This window comes from Glycine soja, chromosome 2, assembly GCF_004193775.1.
Source record: "Glycine soja cultivar W05 chromosome 2, ASM419377v2, whole genome shotgun sequence".
NCBI classification, from domain to species: Eukaryota; Viridiplantae; Streptophyta; class Magnoliopsida; order Fabales; family Fabaceae; genus Glycine; species Glycine soja.
The window spans coordinates 7,995,028-8,018,891 of NC_041003.1; the positions used below are offsets into that span (position 1 = coordinate 7,995,028).

At 31.9% G+C, this 23,864-nt stretch overlaps 2 protein-coding genes across 3 annotated transcripts; both read left to right on the forward strand.

Annotated features, from left to right (window-relative positions):
• The first annotated feature begins 1,540 nt into the window (after nucleotides 1–1,540).
• Nucleotides 1,541–3,607, forward strand: LOC114385085 (heavy metal-associated isoprenylated plant protein 21-like). 2 transcript variants are annotated; one of them, XM_028345058.1, is made up of 4 exons: nucleotides 1,542–1,823; nucleotides 1,971–2,046; nucleotides 2,491–2,794; nucleotides 3,094–3,607. In XM_028345058.1, the coding sequence occupies exons 1-3, from the start codon at nucleotides 1,755–1,757 to the stop codon at nucleotides 2,781–2,783; spliced, it is 438 nt and encodes a 145-aa protein (XP_028200859.1). In that variant the 5' UTR covers nucleotides 1,542–1,754; the 3' UTR covers nucleotides 2,784–2,794; nucleotides 3,094–3,607. The 2 variants fall into 2 exon arrangements, with proteins under 2 accessions (XP_028200868.1, XP_028200859.1); XM_028345067.1 differs by lacking the exon at nucleotides 3,094–3,607 and having other exon boundaries at nucleotides 1,541–1,823; nucleotides 1,975–2,046; nucleotides 2,491–3,087.
• Nucleotides 3,608–19,047: 15,440 nt separating this feature from the next.
• Nucleotides 19,048–22,836, forward strand: LOC114385100. The gene is made up of 3 exons (XM_028345077.1): nucleotides 19,048–19,719; nucleotides 21,373–21,589; nucleotides 21,864–22,836. Exons 1-3 carry the CDS (start codon nucleotides 19,501–19,503, stop codon nucleotides 22,352–22,354), a joined length of 927 nt encoding a protein of 308 aa, XP_028200878.1. The 5' UTR covers nucleotides 19,048–19,500; the 3' UTR covers nucleotides 22,355–22,836.
• The last annotated feature ends 1,028 nt before the right edge of the window (nucleotides 22,837–23,864 follow it).

Here is a 23,864-nt window from a genome sequence, read left to right on the forward strand (position 1 = left end):
AGAGGAAAAACCAAAAGTACAAAATTGTTCCGAGTCAACAAGGAATTTTGATCCTTGGGCGGTGGTTTTGTTCTGTGTATGTGGGGTTGCATAATGCTTTTCTTCTTTTTGCCCCATTTTTTAGGGTTTGAAAGATATAGCCACTTTGCACTTTGGGTAGGTCAATTATTCTCCTCTCCGATTGGAGGAAAAATTATATAATTAGCTTTAGGATTTTAATTTTGACTCGATATACAACTTTAATACAATATATATTAAATAAATCGTGTGTTTATAACCTAAATTGACTTATCAAACAGTTATTTTCATAACCAAAAAATTGAGGGTCAACACAATGTACATATTTCTCGTCCATTAATTCCAAAATTTAATTCTTTTTTGTTTTAAATTTATTTCCTAACATTTTACACACATTTATTTTATTCTTAACATTTTATTTCTCTAGTATGCCAACATAATTAACGGTATTATTGGCACATAAAATTATTAATAGCACCTTTAAAATGACATTATTTTTTTACTGAATCAAAATAACATTATTAAAAACTAAAAAAAAAACTTTAAATAAGACTAAACCTTAATACCACTGGGGAGTCTAAGGCTGGTGGTAACCACCAATTAAAAAAAGGCTAAATTGTAATTTTCATCATCCTATTTTTTAAAATATGTAATTTTAATACTCATATTTTTTTAGTCGACATATTTTATCTATTACTTTTAAAAAGAATCGATTTACTAGTAATAACTCGAAATTTAATGTGGTGATACACGTTTAGAGTGAAATTTTTTAATTGAAGTAGTTTTTCAATATATATTAAGCCAATGTCTTTTTTATTATTATTCTACTTAATACATACTAAGTAGTGGTCATACACTCATACATAGAATTAATGTGTCTTAAAGATAGGTTGGGAGATATATTAACTTCTTTAATGCATATCAGTATTTAAAAAAATTAATCTATAATTCTCAGCTAAAGGATACCTAGAGTTCTCCCAAAATACATAGAATGTGTCTTTTGTAATAGAAAAAAAAATGCTTTGAGAGAGTGATAGAAGGAAGTAAAACACGAGGATCGGAAGAATTAAAACCTTGACATTAGGTTTATATGTACAACATTTTTTTTATATATATTCTTAATTTATTGAATTATTTCCTGACCAATGTGGAACTAACTACTTACACTTGACTTTTTAACAAATATTTTAGTTTGAAAATTATTTTACTATATACAATAAATAATATTTCAGGATGTACACATTACCTTAAATCAAAATAATATTTTGTATAATAAAAATATTTTTTTAGGATGTATATGTTACCTAAAATCACAACGTACAATTTTGAATCGATGTATGGAATGTTGGAAAGCAAGGCATACTCATTGACAGAAAAGAAAGGCAACCCAAAATCACTTTTTATAATTCTGCGTAGATTTTAAACAATTGTTTTATTTTCTTCTTCTTTTCAATAAAACATGGCACCACAAAACCAATTTTAAAGCATATATCTTTCATACATGTTCTTATAAACCACTAATCTAACTTTATGAGCACATATGTCCACTTGAATTATTTCTTCTTATAATAATATTAACACAATGTTCTAGACACTGCTTTGGAAGTTCAACTTTCTCTCTATCTAGCTGTGAATCTTTAGTTTCCTAAACAAACACCACGCCCTCACGATTGATAATTTGTGCCTGTCTTCTCTCTCACTCACTCTTCTCTTTCCTTTTTGGAAAGGAAATTAAAATGGGTGCACTTAACTACATCATCTCCAACTTTTGCACGGTTCCCAGCAAAAAGATCAAAACAATGCAGGTAGACACTCCCCTAACCTAATTACCACATGCCACAACACCATTTTCCTTTATGCTCTCTTCTTTCCCCACACTTTATTTTAACGCTATGTTTTCCATCCTTATTAATTAGCTTCATTCATTCCTCACATGTTGGTCTTCGTTTTAGACAGTTGAGATCAAAGTCAAAATGGACTGTGATGGCTGTGAACGAAAAGTTAGAAATGCAGTGGCGACAATCAAAGGTTCTAAATTTTAATCCAAGTTTTATTACTAGATACCTATATGTCTATATATATTAGATACTTAATATATATAAAATTATCTATAAGTCTTTATTCGGTATTAATTTTAAGTTTTTGGATAGTTAATTTATATCATGATATATATCATAATCAGTATGATCAAGGGGTTCGGATTTAATTCTTATCATCTTGTTGAATTTCAGTACAAGGCCCGTGCACATGTACAATATGCATGCTTAATGCTTCCGTAAAGAACTTTTTAGCTAGTACTTTATAGCTTGAGCTTTTTGAGATATATGTGATTTGTAACAGGCAAAAATTGAAAAGGAAAAGAAATTGACTACTATATACATCAAAACCACACATTAAATGTACATTATACAATATTAAACAAAACTTTATTTGAAAGTTAATGATTTACATGCGTGCATGTATGTGTTGCAGGAGTAAAATCTGTGGAGATAAACCGAAAGCAAAGCAGGGTGACAGTGAATGGTTGTGTTGATCCAAACAAGGTATTGAATAGGGTAAAGAGAACTGGGAAGAAAAGAGCTGAATTTTGGCCTTATGTTGCACAGCATGTGGTCACATATCCTCATGCCTCCGGCATCTATGACAAAAGGGCACCCGGTGGCTATGTTCGAAATGTCCAAACATTTACACCATCTGCTGATACAGAAGAGAAATTTATGTCCCTTTTCAGTGAAGACAACGTAAATGCATGCTCCATCATGTAATACACTGTAATGTAAGCAACATCGGAGAACCAGAAATTATTACATGATCTTGATGTCACGAGATCTCGGTCAATCTATACGTGACATTATGACACATAAAAAAATGTGAGAGATAAAAATTGATCATCATGAGCTTGTTTGGATATATATGGTTTGTATTGCTGTTGAGAGTTTTTGTACTAAAACAATTATATGTTTTTAGTAGAAAAATTCTCAAAAACATTTATGATTTGTATTCAAATAGGGCTTATATATAATCCTACATCATGTAATGGTATTTCTTATCTTACGAGAATCTTTGTTCTTGCAGATATATCTACCAGCTTTTTTCTTTACACTTAATTGGTGGTTCGAAGTGTGATGGAGAAGAGTCAATGAATGTACTCACTCTTTTTTTCTACTTTTTGTTAATGTGCTTCGGGACAAAAACTCTGAATTGCCATGCTAGCGTCAATTATTGAAACTTCGTGGAAACTGAAAAACGCTGGAGTGCAATCAAACTTTAGAAGGTATAATGTATTAAAATAGCAGAAATCATTTTTTAAAGGTGTTGAGAGGAATTTGATTCTTGCTGCCTACCACAGACAAATCGAATAACGCAAAGGACCACTGTTACTCCTAACTCATTCGTTAAGTCAATGTGTAATACTTCACTTATACCATAATTAAGTATTTTTTATTTTAACTTTATTGCCTGTGGAAGACATGATTGATAACATGTCAGGGTAAAGGGATTTATAAGGGACTTGTATTAGCAACGATTGTTTCAATTGGTGAATATTGTGTCTTCTTGCTTTTGGAATAAGACAATATATAACTTTTATGCGAACAAAAAAAAAAGACAGATTTTTATTTCACTTTTGTGGGAAATTTTGCACATTTGCATGCTATATGTATTAACCTCTAGATAAAACTAATTTACCTATAACTACTATTTTGATATATTTCATATATGCTATATATTCATCTCTACTTCTCATGACTTAATTTATAAAAATAAAAAAGATACGAATATTGTTCCAAATTTCTGTACAAAAAATATTACTCTTACCTTAAATAGGTTTTTTACTCCTAAAAAAATAACATTTTCAGCAAATTTACCCAAACAAAAATTAATTTTGATTATGATCGATTAAAACAATAATCAATTATATGTATAATCGATTATAATTAAAATAATTTAATTTGCAACTATCTCAAACACACACTTAATGCAAATAGAGAATTGAACAAAGAAACCACACATACATATCAGATTCGCGTCAAAGTTATTATATATCGAATTGTGTCAAGAAAAATTCTAATTAATTAATTTTACAAATATTTTTTTGTGAAATGACAAATAAAAAAAGTCATTATGATCGATTCCTCGGTTATTTTACTTGTTTTTTAAGTCTTATTTTTTTCTCTTAAATCATTATTGATCATTACACGTTCATAAGGTTTGTACACAAAAAGTCATTGTTGTTCTAGACTTCTAGTAATACAAAACTTGTGGTGATAAAGTTGATTTTATCATCTTGTGATACTTTGCAAAAATGTTTGCAAGTGGACTTATTCTACATTTTGGAATCACTTATTTTATCCGTTGAATCCGAGAAGGCTCCTTCTCTCTCTTTCACTTTCTTTTTTCCCCAGCTACCTACGTGCGCCTTATTCTCCTTTCTCTCCAAAATGTCTTTTTTTTTTTTTTTTTTTTTCAGGACGTGATTAACTTTTCCCCCATTTAAAATATGTTCACTTTACCTTTTTCAACATATAATGCATGTTAAATTTTAAAAGATCGAGTATTCAATATTCCGGCGTTATAGACTAGAGAGGGTTGCAAAAGACCTTAATTGATGATTAAAAATGGGCCGCAAGAGAGAATTTTCATTTATATATATATATATATATATATATATATATATATATATATATATATATATATATATATATATATATATATATATATATATATATATATATATTTACAGAAAGCTATTTTAATATACCTTTGTAAATTGCATACCTCAACTATTGAATTTATTTTATACAATGAAAATATACATGTATAATTCTTTTAAAATAAGTAAGTATGTCAAACAACTTAATTATGATCTCTAGCAAAATTTATAATTTGTTTAAATTTTGTCACTCGTTCAACCATCTTAACCAAGTTGAAACGGCAAATTAGATATAGATTTCTCTCTAGCATAATATAAATGACTTTTATGTCTTAAGTCTTATAATAAAGTGTCTTCTTACTAAGATTTTTAAAATCCAAATTGAAACCAATAATAAAACTAATGGTTATTTATTTTCAAGTAAGCATCAATGTAAAAAAATAAAACAAATCATCACCAAAATTTTGGATTCAAACCTTCTGATAAAAAACGTAATTAAAAAAGAAGATTTCATTAAAAGTAATTTTTTAGACAAAGATAAATTATTTACAAAATTAATAAATATTTCATACCAATAAAATAATTAACAAAAATGAAAACATCAATGTTTTCATAAAGATCATATACCACGGAATAAGCCCTTACCTTAGAGGTAATTAGTTTGGTACGTGAGGTCTATAACTTTGAATAGTACGCGCATGTCCGGAAAAGAAAAAATTATAGAAATAATAAATTTTTAATAAGTTATAAAACAAAAAACAGTCCTCTCTAAAACAAACCAATGCAAACTTTGCACTCATTCTGACAGAAAAGTATAACGTTAAATATATCATTTTAGATAGAAAAAGATCAAAATTATTGAAAAAGGTTACGTAATATAATTGACTTGATTATACCACACATCCTACAAAGACAAGTAGTCAAGTACATTGAAAACAATTTGTAGTGTGTTTCTTTCACATATTTGCCAACGAAAACTAATATAAAAGCTCTTCTCTGATAAATGCATATATATATATATATATATATGTTAAAAATTAAACAATACTATTACAATATAAAATAAAGGTCTTGTGATTCAAGTTGTAGTGAAAATGTACCAATCAGTATCATGTTATATTTTCATTAACGGAGGCCAAGGAAAATCTAAATCAGAATAAGGAAATATAATGATTCAATTGAAATAACAATATTTTCATATATTAAATTTGGACAATGAATGAAATTGTTATTTATATTTGACAATATTGTAAATATTGATCTACAGTTCCAGAAGAAACAGTAAGCAATTGATCTGAGACCATTACTAACTTGATGTGAACAACTAAACCAATAATTCACATACATTCCTTGCACCTCACACACTTCATGTAGCTAGTTTTATGATTTAAGCTAGATGACTGTTGTTCACCTGTTTCCTAATCATCTTAGATATCTCACAAAAAAGTGAAGAAGACACATCTATCATTGAAATTTCACTTTAATGCTATTGGCATATCACTTAGATTATAGAGTAATGCAGCATCAATAAGAAGGGTACTGTAGTTGAATCTCATGTTGTAATGGTAGTCGTATCTGATCGGGGCCATTTAGTTGATGAGGACCAGGCAATTACAAAAGACAAGGCAAAGAAACCTTTATTTAATTCTTCGGTTGCTAGCAAGCAAATATATTCCAGCCTTTTATATATAGCCTTGGCACAATCAACCAAAGCCGCTGAGTATGACCATAATAAATATATATTCCAAGTTAATCACTGTCCCTTTTGACCATATATTTGTTCCCTGTAGCGTATGCCCTCTTGCATAATTGCATCATAATAAAGAGCAATGCATGATTACTTTATTGGTAAGTAATGCCAAAAGGTGAGTGAGGAATTCATGATAAATAGCTCAACCCTTCAAAATCACTATTGCAGAAATGGCATTTTAGGACGGTGGAAATCAAACTTATACGATGGTTTTCAAGTGTCTTTGTAGGAAACATCATGGAAAGTATTGATTTTTCTTTGACGATCGTAACCGACTCAGAAATAACGAAAATTCTAAGACGGCTTTTAAATTAAACCCAAACTAGATTATAACATTCAAAGAAGATTTTTAAGGTTAACACAGTCTTAGAATGCAAGAATTTAAGACGCCTATTAAGTAAAACCCCATTGTAGAATTGTTAAATTCAAAGACGGGTTTTTAGTAAAACTCATCATAGAATTGTTGAAATCAAAGACGGGTTTTAAGGTAGAAACCACCTTTAAATTCACAATTCTATGACGAGTTTTAAAACTCGTCTTTGATTTCAACAATTCTACGACAGATTTTACTGGAAATGAGTCTTTGATTTTAATAATTCTATGACGAGTTTTAAACAAAACCTATCGTTGAATGCTATAATGCTACATCGGGTTTTTAATTAAAACCCATCGTAAAATAGGATGCAAATGCTCTTTGCATTTGAACTTAAACAATCCAACTATCTTGAGATCCAAAAGAGATTCGTCTTATCTCAACAAGAAGACATGAGCAGGTACCACAACATTAATCAAATACATATATCTATATTATCACAAGAAGTTAAAAAAAATAAACATTCTTTGTTTGTTTGAAATAGTAAGACCCTTGATGTTGGTTGTTTTAAGATTAGTTAAAAAATAGTAACAATATTAATTATTTTAAATGATGTTGGAAAAGGAGCAACCCAACTCGTTCTTACAAACACATATTGATGGTTACAAATACTTCCAAAAGCCCATTCGCAATATGAGCTTCAACAAAGCCCCTCTTGAAGTACACCAATAAGTCTATTAAGTCAATCATATTCAATTTTGAATAACACTAACAATTTCATGAAGTGAGTTAGCTTATAGTTTCAGCTATTCAATCCCTATAGTTTTTTATAAATAAAAGGAACACGTGATCGAGTGCTTTCAGCTTTGATATCACATTAATGAGGTATTATCTTAGGCAACATACCTTTTCCAAATATTCTGGTTTTGGTTTACCCCATGTATTTCTTCCACTTCCATAGTTATGAAGATTCAAAGCAACTATTACCCTTACACTCAAAGGAAAATAGAATAAGCCTATCATGCAAAATGGACCAAACCAAAAACTTGACAAAAGAGATTGTGAGTTGTGTGACTCGCTACATTCTCTAGGCAGTAAATTTTCAGTAAAGGGAAATGTCAAAACTATTAACACGGAAGAAATGGATTGACACAACAACTTTAAATGGTAAGGGGAAATGTCTTGTACAACTGGTTCAGAATCTAAAGGAAACTGATTTTTTTTTATTGATGAACCTAAATCCCAGTTGTTGTGCCAATGTGGTAGCATCATTAGGCTAGGGTTAGAAGATACAAAATGAATGATATCTCGGGATATTCACGAGACACTATACCTCTCCCCACTTTATAAGTGACTCTACAACGAGTTTGAGCCTCTCCAACTAACCAAACTAACTCCCTCACTAATAGAAACCTAAGTAATCACTAATGGGTATCTTTCAGCCTGTGTTTTTGTTTACCAGTTAATGATATGCACCAGTAACAATTGTACTATAGTATGAGAAAAGTACCTTGTAGTAATTGCAATCTGCTCCCACTTTCAGCTATTGGCCCTTTTCATATGCATCCACAAAATGTGCTTGTTGAGTTCCCTAATGACACAAAGGATTTTTAAGAATATAGCGATGAATATTCTAATTAGCTATTAATGCAGGCATTTTCCTTTATTATAGAAAACACAACATATCTGTACATATTTATATAATTATGGCAATAGTTCACGAAAGAAGTGCAAACAAAAACATATATGGAGAGCCAATATTTAGGATAAAGTAAAAGCACAGGGAGATACCAAGATGTGCATATCTTGGTAGAAGATCAGTCAGTCAGTGGTTGGAAGAAGACGTATATACTATTATCAACATGGAAGTGAAGCATTGATATGTAGCCACAGTGAGGAGGGGATAACAGAACCTAAGGAAGACAAACATGAATTATTTGGGTCCTCAAACTAGATTGTATGATTTCAAATAAATCTAAACCCTTAAAAGAAAGTGCGTTCAAAAGAATACGTCAAAAAGTGTTTCTGATATTTTTTTATATATGGATTGAGTTTGTGGAACCGAGTTGGTGAAGGGAGAAGAGATTAATAACCTCAGAAATGGTGTCTCCCAAGTAGTTCTAGGCTTCATATGACTTGCTTCTTTGATTGCTTAAGTTGCTTCTCTAGCGTTTGTGACCAAGGGAGCTAGAATAAATGACATGAAGAATGGATGGAGTCCTGCACTGTTAGAGAAGTTGTGGACACTTACTGTTAGGAGCTCTGCCAAAATTGATAGAATAATAATTCCTAGCATAACATATGTTATGGCCTTAATCCATGCCCATATTGATTTATCAACTGCATTGCTTTGCCTCTATTCCACTACGATGTCAGCCTCTTCCCAAGTCTTATATATATGCACAAATGAAAGAGTGGTGAAGTTGGCATTGCTCTATTTGGACAAATAAAAGATGAAGCAGAACAATCTTAAAGTTAGATAATTCTTTGATCAAATTAAATATGATTTTTTTTCTAAATTCTGAAATCGTCATCCTCGTAAAATATGTGAATTTTGGTTTTGATCTCTAAAAAATTCTTTAATTTCCATCCTTCCAAAAAATGAAATTATCACTTTTAGTTTGTAAAATAATACTATTATTTTTTAAATCTAAAATATTTTTTGAAGATATCATATGTTGACATGAATGATACCAGTTGGCATGTACACTAATATGTATCACCTACAATGATCACTTAACTTTATGGCAAACAAATGCTCAAAGTCACTTGAGAATGAAGACAAAATTAATAATTTTAAAATTTTGAAAGATGAAAACGGAACATATACTTACTAAAAACATATGAAAGGTGACTCATAATCTAACACAAAAGCAGGAGCTAAAGTTGAGCTAAACCATTTCTCAAACCCAACAACAAATTCCTTCTCATTAATTGTGCGGTCTCTGTCAATGCCAAGTTCTTCAATGACTAAAGCAACTGCTTCATCCACTTCCATTGATGCTTTAACAAATTTGATATTCACGATTAGTTCTTTCAACTCAGACTAGGAAATGAAGTTATCTGTATTGCGATCAAAATTATCAATCAACTTGGTCATGATAGTGGCTATGACAAGTGAGAACTAGGAAGTGGATAAAGTATAGAAGAATTTGTATGAATTTGTTGTGCTCTTAGTTATACAATGAATAGTGACTGCAACTATTTTACGATTTTCATGAAGTTAACACGTTTTCAATATAATCTCTAAGGCTAGTAATTGATGATGTTGTATTTACATTTGGAACTAGTAACATTAGTAGATGATTTTGAAATGGACTTGAACTAGTAATAGTAGTAAATGGTTTTGAAATGGATTTAACATCTAATTAAAATGCATTGTACTTATGCACAGGGAAGAAAAACAGTTCAATTAATTTAATATCGACCCTGTGATAGCATATTAATGAGGTTTGCTATCTTCTATAAGAAGGCTACCAACCACATCACTCTGAGCATGCCTTAAGATTTCAAATATAAGTTGTTTCTTTCCTTCACATTCTTTTCTTTTGTTTTCAATCCATGGTCCAAAAGTCTGTCAATGTTTTCAATTAAGGTGTGAATATGAAGTTCCTACTAGGCATTCTTTCATTTTCTTCACAATTTCACTAAATATTGTGAATACTTGTTTTGTAAAGGTACCTTGCGTGAAATTTGCCTTTTTGTTCCTCCCAAATTTATTATCACCAAACAAGTTTTAAAAGAAAAAAGAGTTGGAAGATTCAAATATGGAATATAGAAAAGGAGAAGAAAAAAAGTTGAATTTACCATCACATTTCTAACATACTCGTAATTAGTAATAGATATAACTTATGTTGATTGAAATAGATTCAAGAAACAAGGTGTATTATTATGTACCTGATAAATGTCTTTGAGTGATTTCCTTGAAAAATATTGTTTCTCTAAAGCATGCTTTGTTTGGTCAAGCCATTTTGTGAAGCCACTGTCAAATTCCTCCATGTTTATTTTCTTGTGACCATCCAGGTCAAAAACTTTGAACATTTCTTTTATTTCTTTCCCCTCATCAAAATTTGTTAAGTTACTTTGTTTTTTAGTAGAAGATCTTTCACTTCAAAAGCTGATATACCACTGCTCCCATCTTCATCTATTTCTCTATATTATTGCCTACAAAGTGTAGTGCTCCTAAATATGTAACCAATATACCCTTGTTCACAGGTCAAAGTACCATCTCTTTGAAATTTTACCTAATGGCACTCACATTTGGAGTTCCATTCTTGGTGAAGATCCTTTGCAGGGTGTTCTTCTGGACATGTTGCAATGTGTTCAATATTAAACACAGGTTTCACATATTCTAGTCTTCTTTTCTGTACCCAAGGTTCAAAAATATGTAGGTTATAATAGCCATGAAGACAATTAATTACTCGTGAAGAATTGTGAGTATTACAAAATAAGTGTATTAATACACAATATGATGGATTGATGGCACATTATGATAGTGGATGACATAGTTTATGCTTAAGCATGGATAATTCAATTGGCACAGGCTTGATATTAGAGGGAACTGAAGTTAAGGACCCAGACTAATACTATACCTGGAAAGTCATGAGGACACGCTGATTTTTCTCATACTGCACAATACCAAAGATGTGTGATTTAAGTGGCAGAGATCATGGGACAAACTAGATAAACCAAATATTGGCAAAAAAAAAATAAATAGTAGTGGCTGGAAAAGTTTAAAACACATTATGTGTATAGTAATTTGGTGAACTTAGAATCACTTAGAAAGAAATGTACCTCTTTCCAATAATGAGGAACTTGCTGAACTTTCAAGCGCTCAAACAAAGCTTCATCCTCCATTGAGATTAGTAATTTTGACGCATCAATGACATGTTAAGAAATAATTAATAGTATCAATTACTAAAAAAATTGGTAATAAAGTAAATTTAAAAATGAAACCTTCATATGAACATGCATTAGTGTAGTTGTCACTCGTATTTGTTGATGTGAATTGGTCTATGATCACCATTATCGGCATCCTCAACTTGACAACAACCTGCAAAATTAATCATCTTGGTCACACAAATAATCACTGATCCTATGGGCATTCTGATCTTATGGGCGTTCACAACAATTATAATTACAATGCATTGCCCAATAGGATTTGGTGTACATAAAATGAAATAAACAAAAATATATATTTATTCTTAAATAATTGTCAATAATTGTACAAAGTTGAATATAATAATTATAGTAAACATCGAATACATCACAGTGATTCTTCCTATGTCATCTAAAGATTTCTAGATCGAATGTTCTTAACTTTTACAAAATATGCTGTCCATTTCTTGTGAATTGTTGTCGAGGTCTCAATGTCTAATTGGCTTTGTAAGACCAATAGAGCAATAAAAAGGACAATAATATGAAGTTACATGAATTAAAACACTTTGTTTCATATGTAGAATGAAGTTTCTAGTCCATGAGTTGTGTGAGTACAGTATCTTATGCAGTAACAAGAGACAATCCACGAAGGAATTATTTGTTGTTGCTCAAGTCCAAGGGATAACAAGAGTTGAATATGCCACTTTTAGGAAACATACCCTCCAAATTATTGTAGGAGAGGTTCATAGTTGACAAACTAAACATTTCACTAAGGGAGTGAGGGATAAAACCTGACAGATTGTTGTGAGACATATTCAAGCATTGGGGTTTAGTGTTAGTTGACCAATTAGGGTGTAAGATAATTTGACAAATTAGTGTTTATGGTTATTTGACTAATTAGGGTTTATGGGTATTTAAATAATTAGGATTTATATGTATTTAACTAATAAGGGTTTATTGGTACTTGACTAATTAGGGTTCAGTGTAACTTAACCAATAAGGGTTTATGGTTATATGGAAAATTAGGGTTTATTGTTACTAATTGGAATTTATGTGTACTTGACAAATTAGGATTTATGGTTACTTGAGAAATTCGAGTTTATGGGTATTTGAATAAATATGATTTATGGGTACTTGACTAATTAGGGTTTAATGGTACTTGATCAATTAGGGTTTAGTGTTATTGGACAAATTAGGGTTTAGTGTTACATGACTAATTAGGGTTTATGTGTATTTGACATATTAGTGTTTAGGGTTACTTGACAAATTAGGGTTTACATGTATTTGGCTTATTAGGGTTTATGTATGGTTGAGTAATTATGGTTTAGTGTTACTTGACCAATTAGGGTTTATGATTATTTGACGAATTAGGATTTATGATTAGTTGACTAATTAGGGTTTAGTGGTGTTGGACAAATTAGGCTTTATGGTTACTTGACAAATTAGGATTTATCAATACTTGACAAGAAGTGCATGGTTTTGTGGTGAAAAATGGATTTCATGGGGATGTTTTTGTGTGTAATGCTTTAATCATGATTTACAGTGAGGTAGGAAGCTTGGCATTGGCATGCTTATTATTTGATAAGATTGAGAACAAGGATGTTGTTTCTTAGAGCACTATCATTAGGAGCTATGATAGGAGTGGGTTGCTTGATGAAGCATTAGACCTTTTGAGAGATATGCATGTTATGAGACTGAAGCCTAGTGAAATTGGAATGATAAGCATCACACATGTTTTGGCAGAACTTGCTAATTTGAAATTGGGGAAAGCCATGCATGCTTATGTAATGAGAAATGGAAAGTGTGGAAAATCAGGAGTTCCTCTATGTACTGCTTTGATTGATATATATGTTAAATGTGAAATTTTAGCTTATGCAAGAAGGGTTTTTGATGGCTTGTCTAAGGCTAGTATCATTTCTTGGACTGCTATGATTGCAACCTATATTCATTGCAATAATTAGAAATGAAAAATGTGAGATTGTTTGTCAAAATTCCAGGAAAAGGTATGTTTCCAAATGAAATTACGATGCTTAGTTTGGTCAAAGAATGTGGCATAGCAAGAGCTTTAGAATTAGGCAAGTTGTTACATGCTTTCTTATATTGCAGGTCTGTATATGCTATTAATTGAATCCTACTCAAGAAAAAAAAATGAATCCTAAAGTGTAGTGATACCTCTTGCAAGAAATGTGGTTAGTTTTTCAAAGTGATTTAAATAGAGCTTTATAAAATCACAAATTCTGAAATACAGCAGTATAGTAAATCACAACCAAGTAAAATTATAATTGTAGGTTACTTGGGACTTATTTACTAAGGGCATATGAGCATTGTGAGGTGCATGCCTTCAGTTATGCAAAATTTTAGCTGTATTCATTCAAGAAATTTTTCCCTATTCTTTGTGATTGGATACTAGGTTTCTATCGCAAACCAACAATGACAGCAACATATATTAACTTATATATATCACTTACTAAGTGAAATCTTTGAGGAGTAGCCAATGCACTTGAAATTTCTACTCCAAGATAACTCTGTAAAAACAAGTCAACAGTTAATAACATAAATACTAGATAGTTGTACAGTTTTTTCTCACAATTATTTAGCAACATTTCATAAGTAACAACAAATAATTGTGGACTATGCAATAGTTGTACAGTCTTTACTAGAAGACAAATTCATAGACTTGGTAGCATGACTTCCTCTAACCACATGATTATAAATAACCTTAAATGATTGTGAGTCATTAGGTCGAGTAAGCAAACTTATTGGCATTCTCAGAGAATGCTTTACATTTCTTCTTCCCAGAATCAAAATGCTAAGGGTTTTCTCACCATCGATGTTAGTTTCACTACTGCTTGAGCTGCCATTTGAACCAATTCTACAGGATGACAACTAGGCCAAACAACACTGGAACCAAACTTAGATATTGTTGGGTTCAAATATGTAAAGTGATTGGCATGAAAGGTACTCCTAATGACTGGATAGTTGCTAGGTGGTACTGATTGAGGCTGAGTAAAAGGTCTAGGATGAACACTCATGTTTACTGACCAGGGTTGGTTTATGGATGGACTTTTTGGTATTCTAGTCAGTGGTCAGCATTCGCTGTTCTCACCTTACACAATAGGCTAGTTAGGACATACTTCTAAAAATTGCATGTGCTTTTGTTTGTTAAAAAAATCATATAACATTGATATGTTGACTTTCATGATTTTTTATATGATATTTTCATTATGCACAAGCACTATCAAACCAAACCCACAAACTCATCCATACTGCATTAGCCCAAAAAACAACAACAGTTCTGGCAACACACTCTTCACTATTGGTTTAAATTTAATGGAAATTACAAACAATTATCACTAGAAAAGAACTACACTAACCTTGCCACTTCCCCTAGACTTGCTTCCACTATCCATAATTGGCTTGTCCTTAACTGGTTTCTTGTCAGTCACAACTTCAAAAACAGATGGAAGCTTAATGAACACAAGCCTTCAAAGTTTTTAATCTTAGGCAAAGAACCGGGTCGCTTAACGAAAACAAGGCCTCAAAGTTTTTAACTTTAGGCAAACAAAAATTGTTTGAGATTATTGAAAGCTACACCCACAGTCAGATTGCACAATAAGTGAATCAGCTCACAAGCAATCCAAGTTGAGCCCACAACAACAATTATATATATTGCAACTACAAGTCAATCTCTGTATATAGAACAATCAAGAATTTAATAGTTCAATTATATAACACAGATACTACAAAACCATAATCAATTATCAACTACTGTGTCACAATAGAAGCACAATTAAGAATTTAATAGTTCAAATTTTAGAGATTAATTGAAACCTGGTTTCATCTTTCAAAATGGTGAGAAGGGCTTCAAAGGAAGGGCTTCGAAGACACAATAAGTCCTTAACAAGTATGCATCTTATGGTAGAGTAAAAGGAGTTTCAACTATACACAATATCAACTCCTACACAAGTAGTTAAATATTAGTAAAACAACATGCACTTGTAGTTTCTTCGTGCCAATATTCAACTTAAATTAGGTACTACTTCTAAAAAGTTTTCCAAACCAACTAGTAAAGAATGAGAAGCATTATGCATATCAAGCGGAAACATAGAAAATGGCGCTTCAAGCTGAACAACTTTTATTACTTGTGCAACCCTACACTTGTTATTTCATCCACATCAGACTCATTAATCAATCTCTCATCAACAACACCCATAATATATCAATGGAGGTATCATTCCCCATAATGCTATCAAACAAACAACACCCTTTAGTCTTAGGACATAAAGTCACAAACACTGACATTGGACAATATAGTAGCACACAGGGTGCAATAGCCGAAGGCCTTGCAAGGGGTTATTTGTTTGGTCACTATATATAGTCTTGTCTCTTCCTTACCCTACCATACATGTCGCTAACTTCAAAAGCCCAACAAAAAAAAGTGAGAGCAACCACATGAAGCTTACCTCGACACCAACAACGACAATGGCAACGAGCTGGCTGCGAGTGGGAGTGAGAAAGAGTCGCGACATGGAAAGGAACACCTATGCAGGCGACACTAGAGCTACAACTGGGTCAAAGATACGTTACAGACGTGACTGACTTAGGGTATGGATCCAATAAGATTTTAAAAAATCGAGTTCATTAACATTGATTTTCTCCAAAAATCGATGTTAACAAAGGGTTGTTAACGTTAACATCGGTTCTTTTAAAAAAACTGATGTTAACTTATCATTTACCAACATCGGTTTTTTTGACAAACCGATGTTAAGGAAGTGATGTTAACATTAACATCGATTTTTTTAAAAATTGATGTTAACTTATCATTTACCAATATCGGGTTTTTGGGCAAACCGATGTTAAGGAAATGATGTTAACAACGATTTTTTAAAAATCGATATTAACCTACTATGCTAACATCGATTATTTGGATCATCGATGTTAAGAAAGTCACGTTATTTATTATTATGTCACCGTATTTTTGTTAACATCGATTTTATCAAAAATCAATGTTAAGTTAGTGATGTTAAATCTATATTTTGTAGTAGTATTTATAAATAATTTTCACTGTAATATATTTCTATGCTAATAATCATCCTTTCAAAATTAATTTGTCTGATTGATATATATATCTATGAAATAAGTGAGATTTTCCAAGAGCAAATTTATCAATGACCGACTAGTATTCATAAACACTATCAACGCGATTTTTATTTTAAAATTGAGGTTCAACACTATTTTCATTTTAAAATTGAGATTGTCAGGGGTCCATAAAGCTTCACTAAAATAATGGTGAAAATCCAAAGGGGAGAGGGGGCTGACTAAAATTTGATACCTGTTATGAGTACTAAATTGTATTTAATATAATAATAAATAATTTTATTTAAAAACCTATAAATCACTTTATCTGAAAATAAATAACAATTATATTCACTATCTTTATCTTTATAGATTAATATGTTAAATACAATAGCATTTGAAAATTAGTATACACATTTTTTTAATCAAAATAATGTTCTTATATATTTTCAAGCATTAGGATGTCTGCAAAGTATGGGAAATTCCCTATAAGTAAATTTGATAAGCTTCTCCAAAAACAAATCTTGGTCATGACGGCTACTGACTTCTTAATTTATGCATGTTTCTCATGGTTGCTTTTCCAGTTATCGTCTTGTACGTTCTCTCTTACCTTTTACTGTAATGATTTTGGTCTGAATATATTCTCTCTCTCTTCTTTTTTTTTTTTTTTTTTTTTTTTTACTCCTGCGGTAAGGAGGGCATAGAAATAAAATTTTAAAATATACTTATCAAAGAAATATTTTCTGTGTAACGTAACTTCGAGAATGAACTACAATTTTTATATCTCTTTTGTTGCACATCCGTCGGAAAAAAACAATATTAAATTTATGGCAATGACTTGACAACTGGAAATTTACAATGGATTCCAAATCTAATAACTGGAAATTTACAATGGATATTATTATTATTATTATTATTATTATTATTATTATTATTATTATTATTATTTCGTTTTCATGGAAGCCAATTATTTGATAATAATAAAAGCATAAAATAAATCTAAAAGAATTCATATAACAATATATTTTAGCATGAAAATCGTATTCAACTTTTATTAAACGCAAAATTTACAAACAAAATTAATATTTGGCCTAACGAATTTAAATACACCCGTGACCCAAAACCAAAAATAAAAACCTGTAATTCGGGGAGTCTTCATCTCATAGTGCCATTCCGGTCACGGTCGGCCTCATCTCATCCAAATGATCAATCAAATTTGCTTTCTCTCACTTTCAGTATGTTTCCATCTTCAAACCTTTCAATTTCAATAAATTTAATTTATAGTGACTTGGTTTCCACGAAAGTCATCCTATTCTGCAATTACTATAATAACCATGTTCAGATTTTTGCATTTAATTTTAACACTTAACATTTTTTTAAAACAAAACTTATATTATAATCTAGCAGGAGAATTTATAACTTTATATTCGCCCGTGAAGGTGGGTTTTGCCGCGGCTGGATTACGTATCTTAGTTTATATATTTGATTTTTAATGCCACAAAAACGAATCTAAATCATCGTCGTAGCTGTTGGGGAATTTAATTTGGTACGTAGAGGAAAGCTTTTATCAACATATTCAATCCTATCATAATTAAATGTCTCTGACGAGTTTTTTGGTGAGTGGCTCCAACGCCTCACTACAAAATGTAAGCTTGCATCCTTTAACATAAATATACATAAAGATAATATGCATGGAAATTGGCTGGGCAGACCTAGTTGATCTTTGGGTGCTGTCCTTCAGTATTTTAAAAACATTTATATGTTTTCTTTACATGATTGTATAATTAAATCCAATCATGTGTTTTTTTCTTCATTATATTTTAGTTACTAAAAATTGACAAAGTCAATTGTTTGAGGCTTGAACTATAATGATGACTTTTGCTTTGACAGAAACAAAAAAATAAAATAAAATGGTGTACTTGAAACGCGTGATTTGTAGGTTTCCATAAAATGAAACTCATCCAGCTAAATGCATCGATTGGCTTTATTTATTTATGCAATTACATTCTAATAACAAATATGTCCGTTACAAAAAAAAAATAATCAATATGTAAAGATACATAAAAACAAATTACGAAATACAAGAATTACACATTATCATTGCTTAATTAGTGATTTCAAATCTTAGACACAGTTGTGTTAAATATTAAAAAAAAGATTAATTTGATCGTTTATAATAATTCAACTCATTTTTAAAATTTATCAATTTATTTACTTATTTATTTATAACCACTTCTTTTTTATTAATTTGATCGTCACATAAACAAGAAAGAAAAAGTTAACCTCCTTCCCAAGTCATCGAGAGGGACAAATTGGTCATTACACTCACATGAGCCTTTTATATTGTCTTCTTTCTCCGACAAACTCGCCTTCCAATCTTTTGGGTTTTCATTTGCAAAGGAATCATTTTTTCATTTGCCAATCGACCTTCTTCAACCCTCTAGATCGAAAGGCCATTTTTTTTTTCTTTTAGTTTTTGTTATTATTTCGCATTCTTTTTACCTTTTCAATTCTTCAAAAATTCTCGCGACTGAATTCACGTCAGAACACGGAAACATAAAGTTCAGTTTTTTGCATCGTTTTTATTAAAATTTGTTGGCGAACAAAACAGAGAAAAAAAAACCAAAAAATTGAAATTTCTTATCCGTTTTGGCGAATTGAACTGCGTGTTCAATTGGGTTGTTGAATTCGAGGCAGAGGGAACCGCGGGTGTACAAGGAATTTCGATTCTGCTGTTGTTAGAAACGGTGTAGTTTGGTGTGAGAGAAGCTGGGGACTTGGGGTGGTCGTAACGACGTCGTTGACGGAGAAGGTATGGATTGTAGGGTTTGCGTGGCCACCGGCGGCGATTTGTGGGTCAGAGTTGGCGGCGGTGGCGAGATTGGTGGCGGTTTCAGCCACGAGAGCGAACATGATTTGGCCCTCATGGTTAGCGATTTTTTAGAGAATGGAAGTAGTGGCGCAGAGTCTTGGTGTAGCAGTGATAGCGATTCTGGTCATTCTGATTTCGCTCAACTCGCCGAGAGGATTCAGGTAAATTGTTGAATTGTTCATTGCAATTGTGATTTGATTCTATAAAAAAATGATTTTGTTTGTGTTGGGGGCAGGAATTGAAATGGAAACTAGCTTTATTTTTTATTTTTTAAATCATGGTTGGATTTCCATTTGGAGAATTTAATGTAATTTTTGCTCAAACTATGATTTTGAGGTTCCCAAGGAGAATCCAAAGTAGCCGTATCTGCTCTTAGATACTCTAGTATAGAGCTTGTAATAATGTTATTTACGTTTTTGTTTTTAATTCTTGGTCACACCTATAAGGTATAACTTCATCTTGGAAAAAGTCTTCTCTCAATTGATACTAGGTCCCTTTCAAAGGCAACTTCTATGTAGAATATATGGTAGATTTTGTTGTACCAAATTCCAACCTTTTATGGATTCCTTACCAGCAATTTCCTCTGGAAGTTTTTTGTCTCTGATCGGAGTATCTCCACATTCATTGTTGTGATAAAAATTCCTCAGGCGCTATCATGACTGGTAAATAACCAGGGTTTAGTTGTTTTATTGACTGATAGCAATCTTTTCCTCCTTGACTTTAGTTATACTATTTTCTTTACCGTGTATTTGAATTTCGATATCTAGCAAGCACCAAGGATTTTGTTTGCGTGCATTAGGGGGCGTGGTTGTCTATATAGTTTGATTAAGCATCACTTATTTAATAAGCTTTTGATTTTGATCATGAGAGCTTACACATAAGCTTAACTATGGAATTTATGAAAAATGCTAAAAAGAGCTTATAGGAATAGAATACTTTCATGGGCTCTTTCACATAGGTTACTTTCATAGACTCTTTCAAAGCTTTCTATGAGCATTTTGTATTATTATTATTGAACCATGTTGAACGTGAATCTGACATGAGATAAGGATTCACGTTCAAGATTCGTGTTCAACATGCCTCAGAAAGCATAAACCAGCTAAGACAAACACCCTAAACCACTAGGGGTTGAGTCTTAACACATACATTTTGAATCCCTTATTTTCATTTGAAATTTTGAGTCTGATCGAGAAATTGCAACATGTAATCTCCTATTTTCTAGGGGTATGGATGGAAGCAGTTACTACTCCTTTCTCAAGTATTTAAACTCGTCACATTGCCATATTGGATTCTTACAGGGAAACAAAATGAAGAAAAAACAGAAAATCTACCTCAAAGTAATAGAATTGCCTTTTTATGATTTTACTGTATCAGTGAATGCTTCCCTACTAATAATTTACTTTGGATAAAAGATATTGTTGAAAATAATGACATTTAATGTACTTAGGAAATAGTATGTTCAGGTATCTCATGTTTCAATGTATTTAGTGTTCACGGGTATTAGTCTAGGAAGTTGCATCTTATGCCCTGCCTACGTCTATTCATGCTTGGTCTTCTGAGAGTTAGGATGAAATGCGATCCATTCAAAGTCTGAGTTTGTACAAAATTCCTTCCTCACCAAGTAGTCTAGGGAATAGTTTCCGCAAAGTCTATCAAGAATCTATACTCTATACATACGGATAATATGCAGATCCTATTTATTCTCTTGAATAAAGCATCCTTATTCTTTAAATTATTCTATTCTCTCTTCTACATCAACAGATATTTTAACAACTTCCCTGACTAACGACTCTCTTTTATGTCTCATGACACAGATCTGTAAACTGTCAGTGGCTCAACATGAAAGTGACTTGCTTTCAGTTGTTCATTCCCTCATACGGTCAATGAATGAGACCAACCTTCAAGTTATGAATTCTGGTCCATGTTATGCTAGCTGTATCAGGTTTTATCTTGTGAAGTTGATGAGACTTTCTGGTTATGATGCTGGTGTTTGTGCATCTAAATGGCAGGGTAGTGGCAAGGTCCCTGGAGGTATGCCATAGTATATATATATTGACCAAAATTACAATTCTGCTATACCCATCATTAAGCTGCCACCATTGGTTTGCTTGGGGTGGTAAATATGAAACTTCATTTATTGTCTGCATCCAGTGCATTTTACCATGTTAAATAATAAATGCCATACTCTTTTATATATTATTATTATGTGTGCTGTTGTTCCAGGATTCCACTGGCTCAATATGCACTTGTTTTTGCTTATGCTTGTATCTCAGCTGATGTTTGCTTGTTGAAACTTGTGGCACAGGTGATCATGAATATATTGATATTATCATCGACAATAATTCTGGAAGCTCGGAGCGGTTGATTGTTGATATTGATTTCCGAAGCCACTTTGAAATAGCTAGAGCTGTTGATTCTTATGATAGGATACTGAATTCACTTCCAGTTGTCTACGTGGGTTCCTTTACAAGGCTGAAACAATTTCTTGGAATAATGGAAGAAGCTACTAGATCTTCTTTGAAACAGAATTCTATGCCACTTCCTCCATGGAGATCTTTAGCATATCTGCAAGCCAAGTGGCAGTCACCATATGAAAGATACACACATTCAGAAGGCAATAATATTAGCGACAGTGATTGCTTCGATCACAAGCAATGCTGTGGACATTTGAAGAGGCTGCAATCTTGCCTTCAATCAGGAATTGAAATAGACCGATTGTTGAAGCCAAGAAACAGTGAAAGTAACTGGAGGATGAAGCCTGAGAGATGGAGACACCCCTTGTTTAGGCCTCTTTGATAAGTACAGATTTTGGCTTTGAAGTTCTTAAGAGACTGAATGAAAATAATACAGAATTTTGCGGCTATTTTTCCCTCTATGAAATCTTCATCTTACTACCTAATAGATCTGATCAACAAACAACAGAGGCAGCCTTAGCAACAACAATAAGCCATTTTATAATGAAACGGTTCTTTCTTTCTTTCTTGTCCATGTTTTTGAGGTGTCGCAATTGCAGAGTCGAAGTTTTGGTTGGTGTCCAGTGGCAATCACCAAGTACTGGGTACCCATAATGTCTGATATTTATTCCTTGTCTCGTATATTTGTTGGGTCTGGGAATTTTTGGTACCATATGTTAATGTTCCTATCCTTCAATTTATACTCTTATGATTAATTTTGATTGGACAATCCTAGTCTTTAGAATTTCTGATCAGCTATATTATTTGAAAGACTATAACTGCATCCTTCAATTTATACTCTTATGATTAATTTTGATTGGACAATCCTAGTCTTTAGAATTTCTGATCAGCTATATTATTTGAAAGACTATAACTGCAGATAATGATTGTTTGTTAATTTTGATTCAGCACGCAATAAGAAAAAAAAAACAAACAAAACTTTGAAACTTGCAATATTTTAGTTCACATGTGCGCTAGCTTTTGAGCTTATGTTGCTTGAATCTTGATTTAAAGCGTGTTCCTTCAATTGCTTTATTTAATAGGATTTGAGTGGTAACTGGTAAGATAGTAACAGGACAACCTATCCCCATAATAGTCCTTTCAACTTGCATTCTTGATACACCATGGACGGAGTGTAGGCTTGCCCAAAAATTAAGAGGGAAAAACCCATAATAAAGTAACTAGTCCTCTCTCCTACCTTAGCCAGTGCCATTTTTCATTATGCTTTCCTTTTTTCATTATATCCTTAACGAGATGCTCTCTATTACTTTCCATTTATACTTATATATTAATCATTATCATTTTTTAATTATTAGTTGAATTTTATATACTACTTTAATATTTATTTTTATCTTCATATTTGGTCCTCTAGAAAAAAGGCTGCCAACATGATGCACCCAATTTAAGTGCTTATACATTGTTATCTGACATTTAAAAATGGATTTTCAATAAATTTATCCAAACAAGAAGTGATTCTGATTAGAGAAATGATAGGCGTACTATGAATCGTACAACACATGCCACCTTAGCACTTAAATCTAATTTTAATTAAAAAAAAAAGAAATCAATTCCCACGTTTTTTATGAGGGACTTGCTAGGTGCACCCAGCAAATTTTATAAATGCCGAAACTACCCCTTCCTTTGCTGCTCTTCATTCCGTCTTGTCCATGAACAGTGTCGCCATGAACAGTGCTTTGCACTAGGCATTTTTAAACGGCATAATGCTTCATTTGCGCATTCTTCCGTTGTTTTCTCTCCTCCGTGCACAATGTTTCTTCGTCGTAGTTGTTTCGTTTTGTTGCCATCGGTTTGGTTCGGTGAACGGTTAGGTTCCGTGAAGGTGAAGGTGAAGG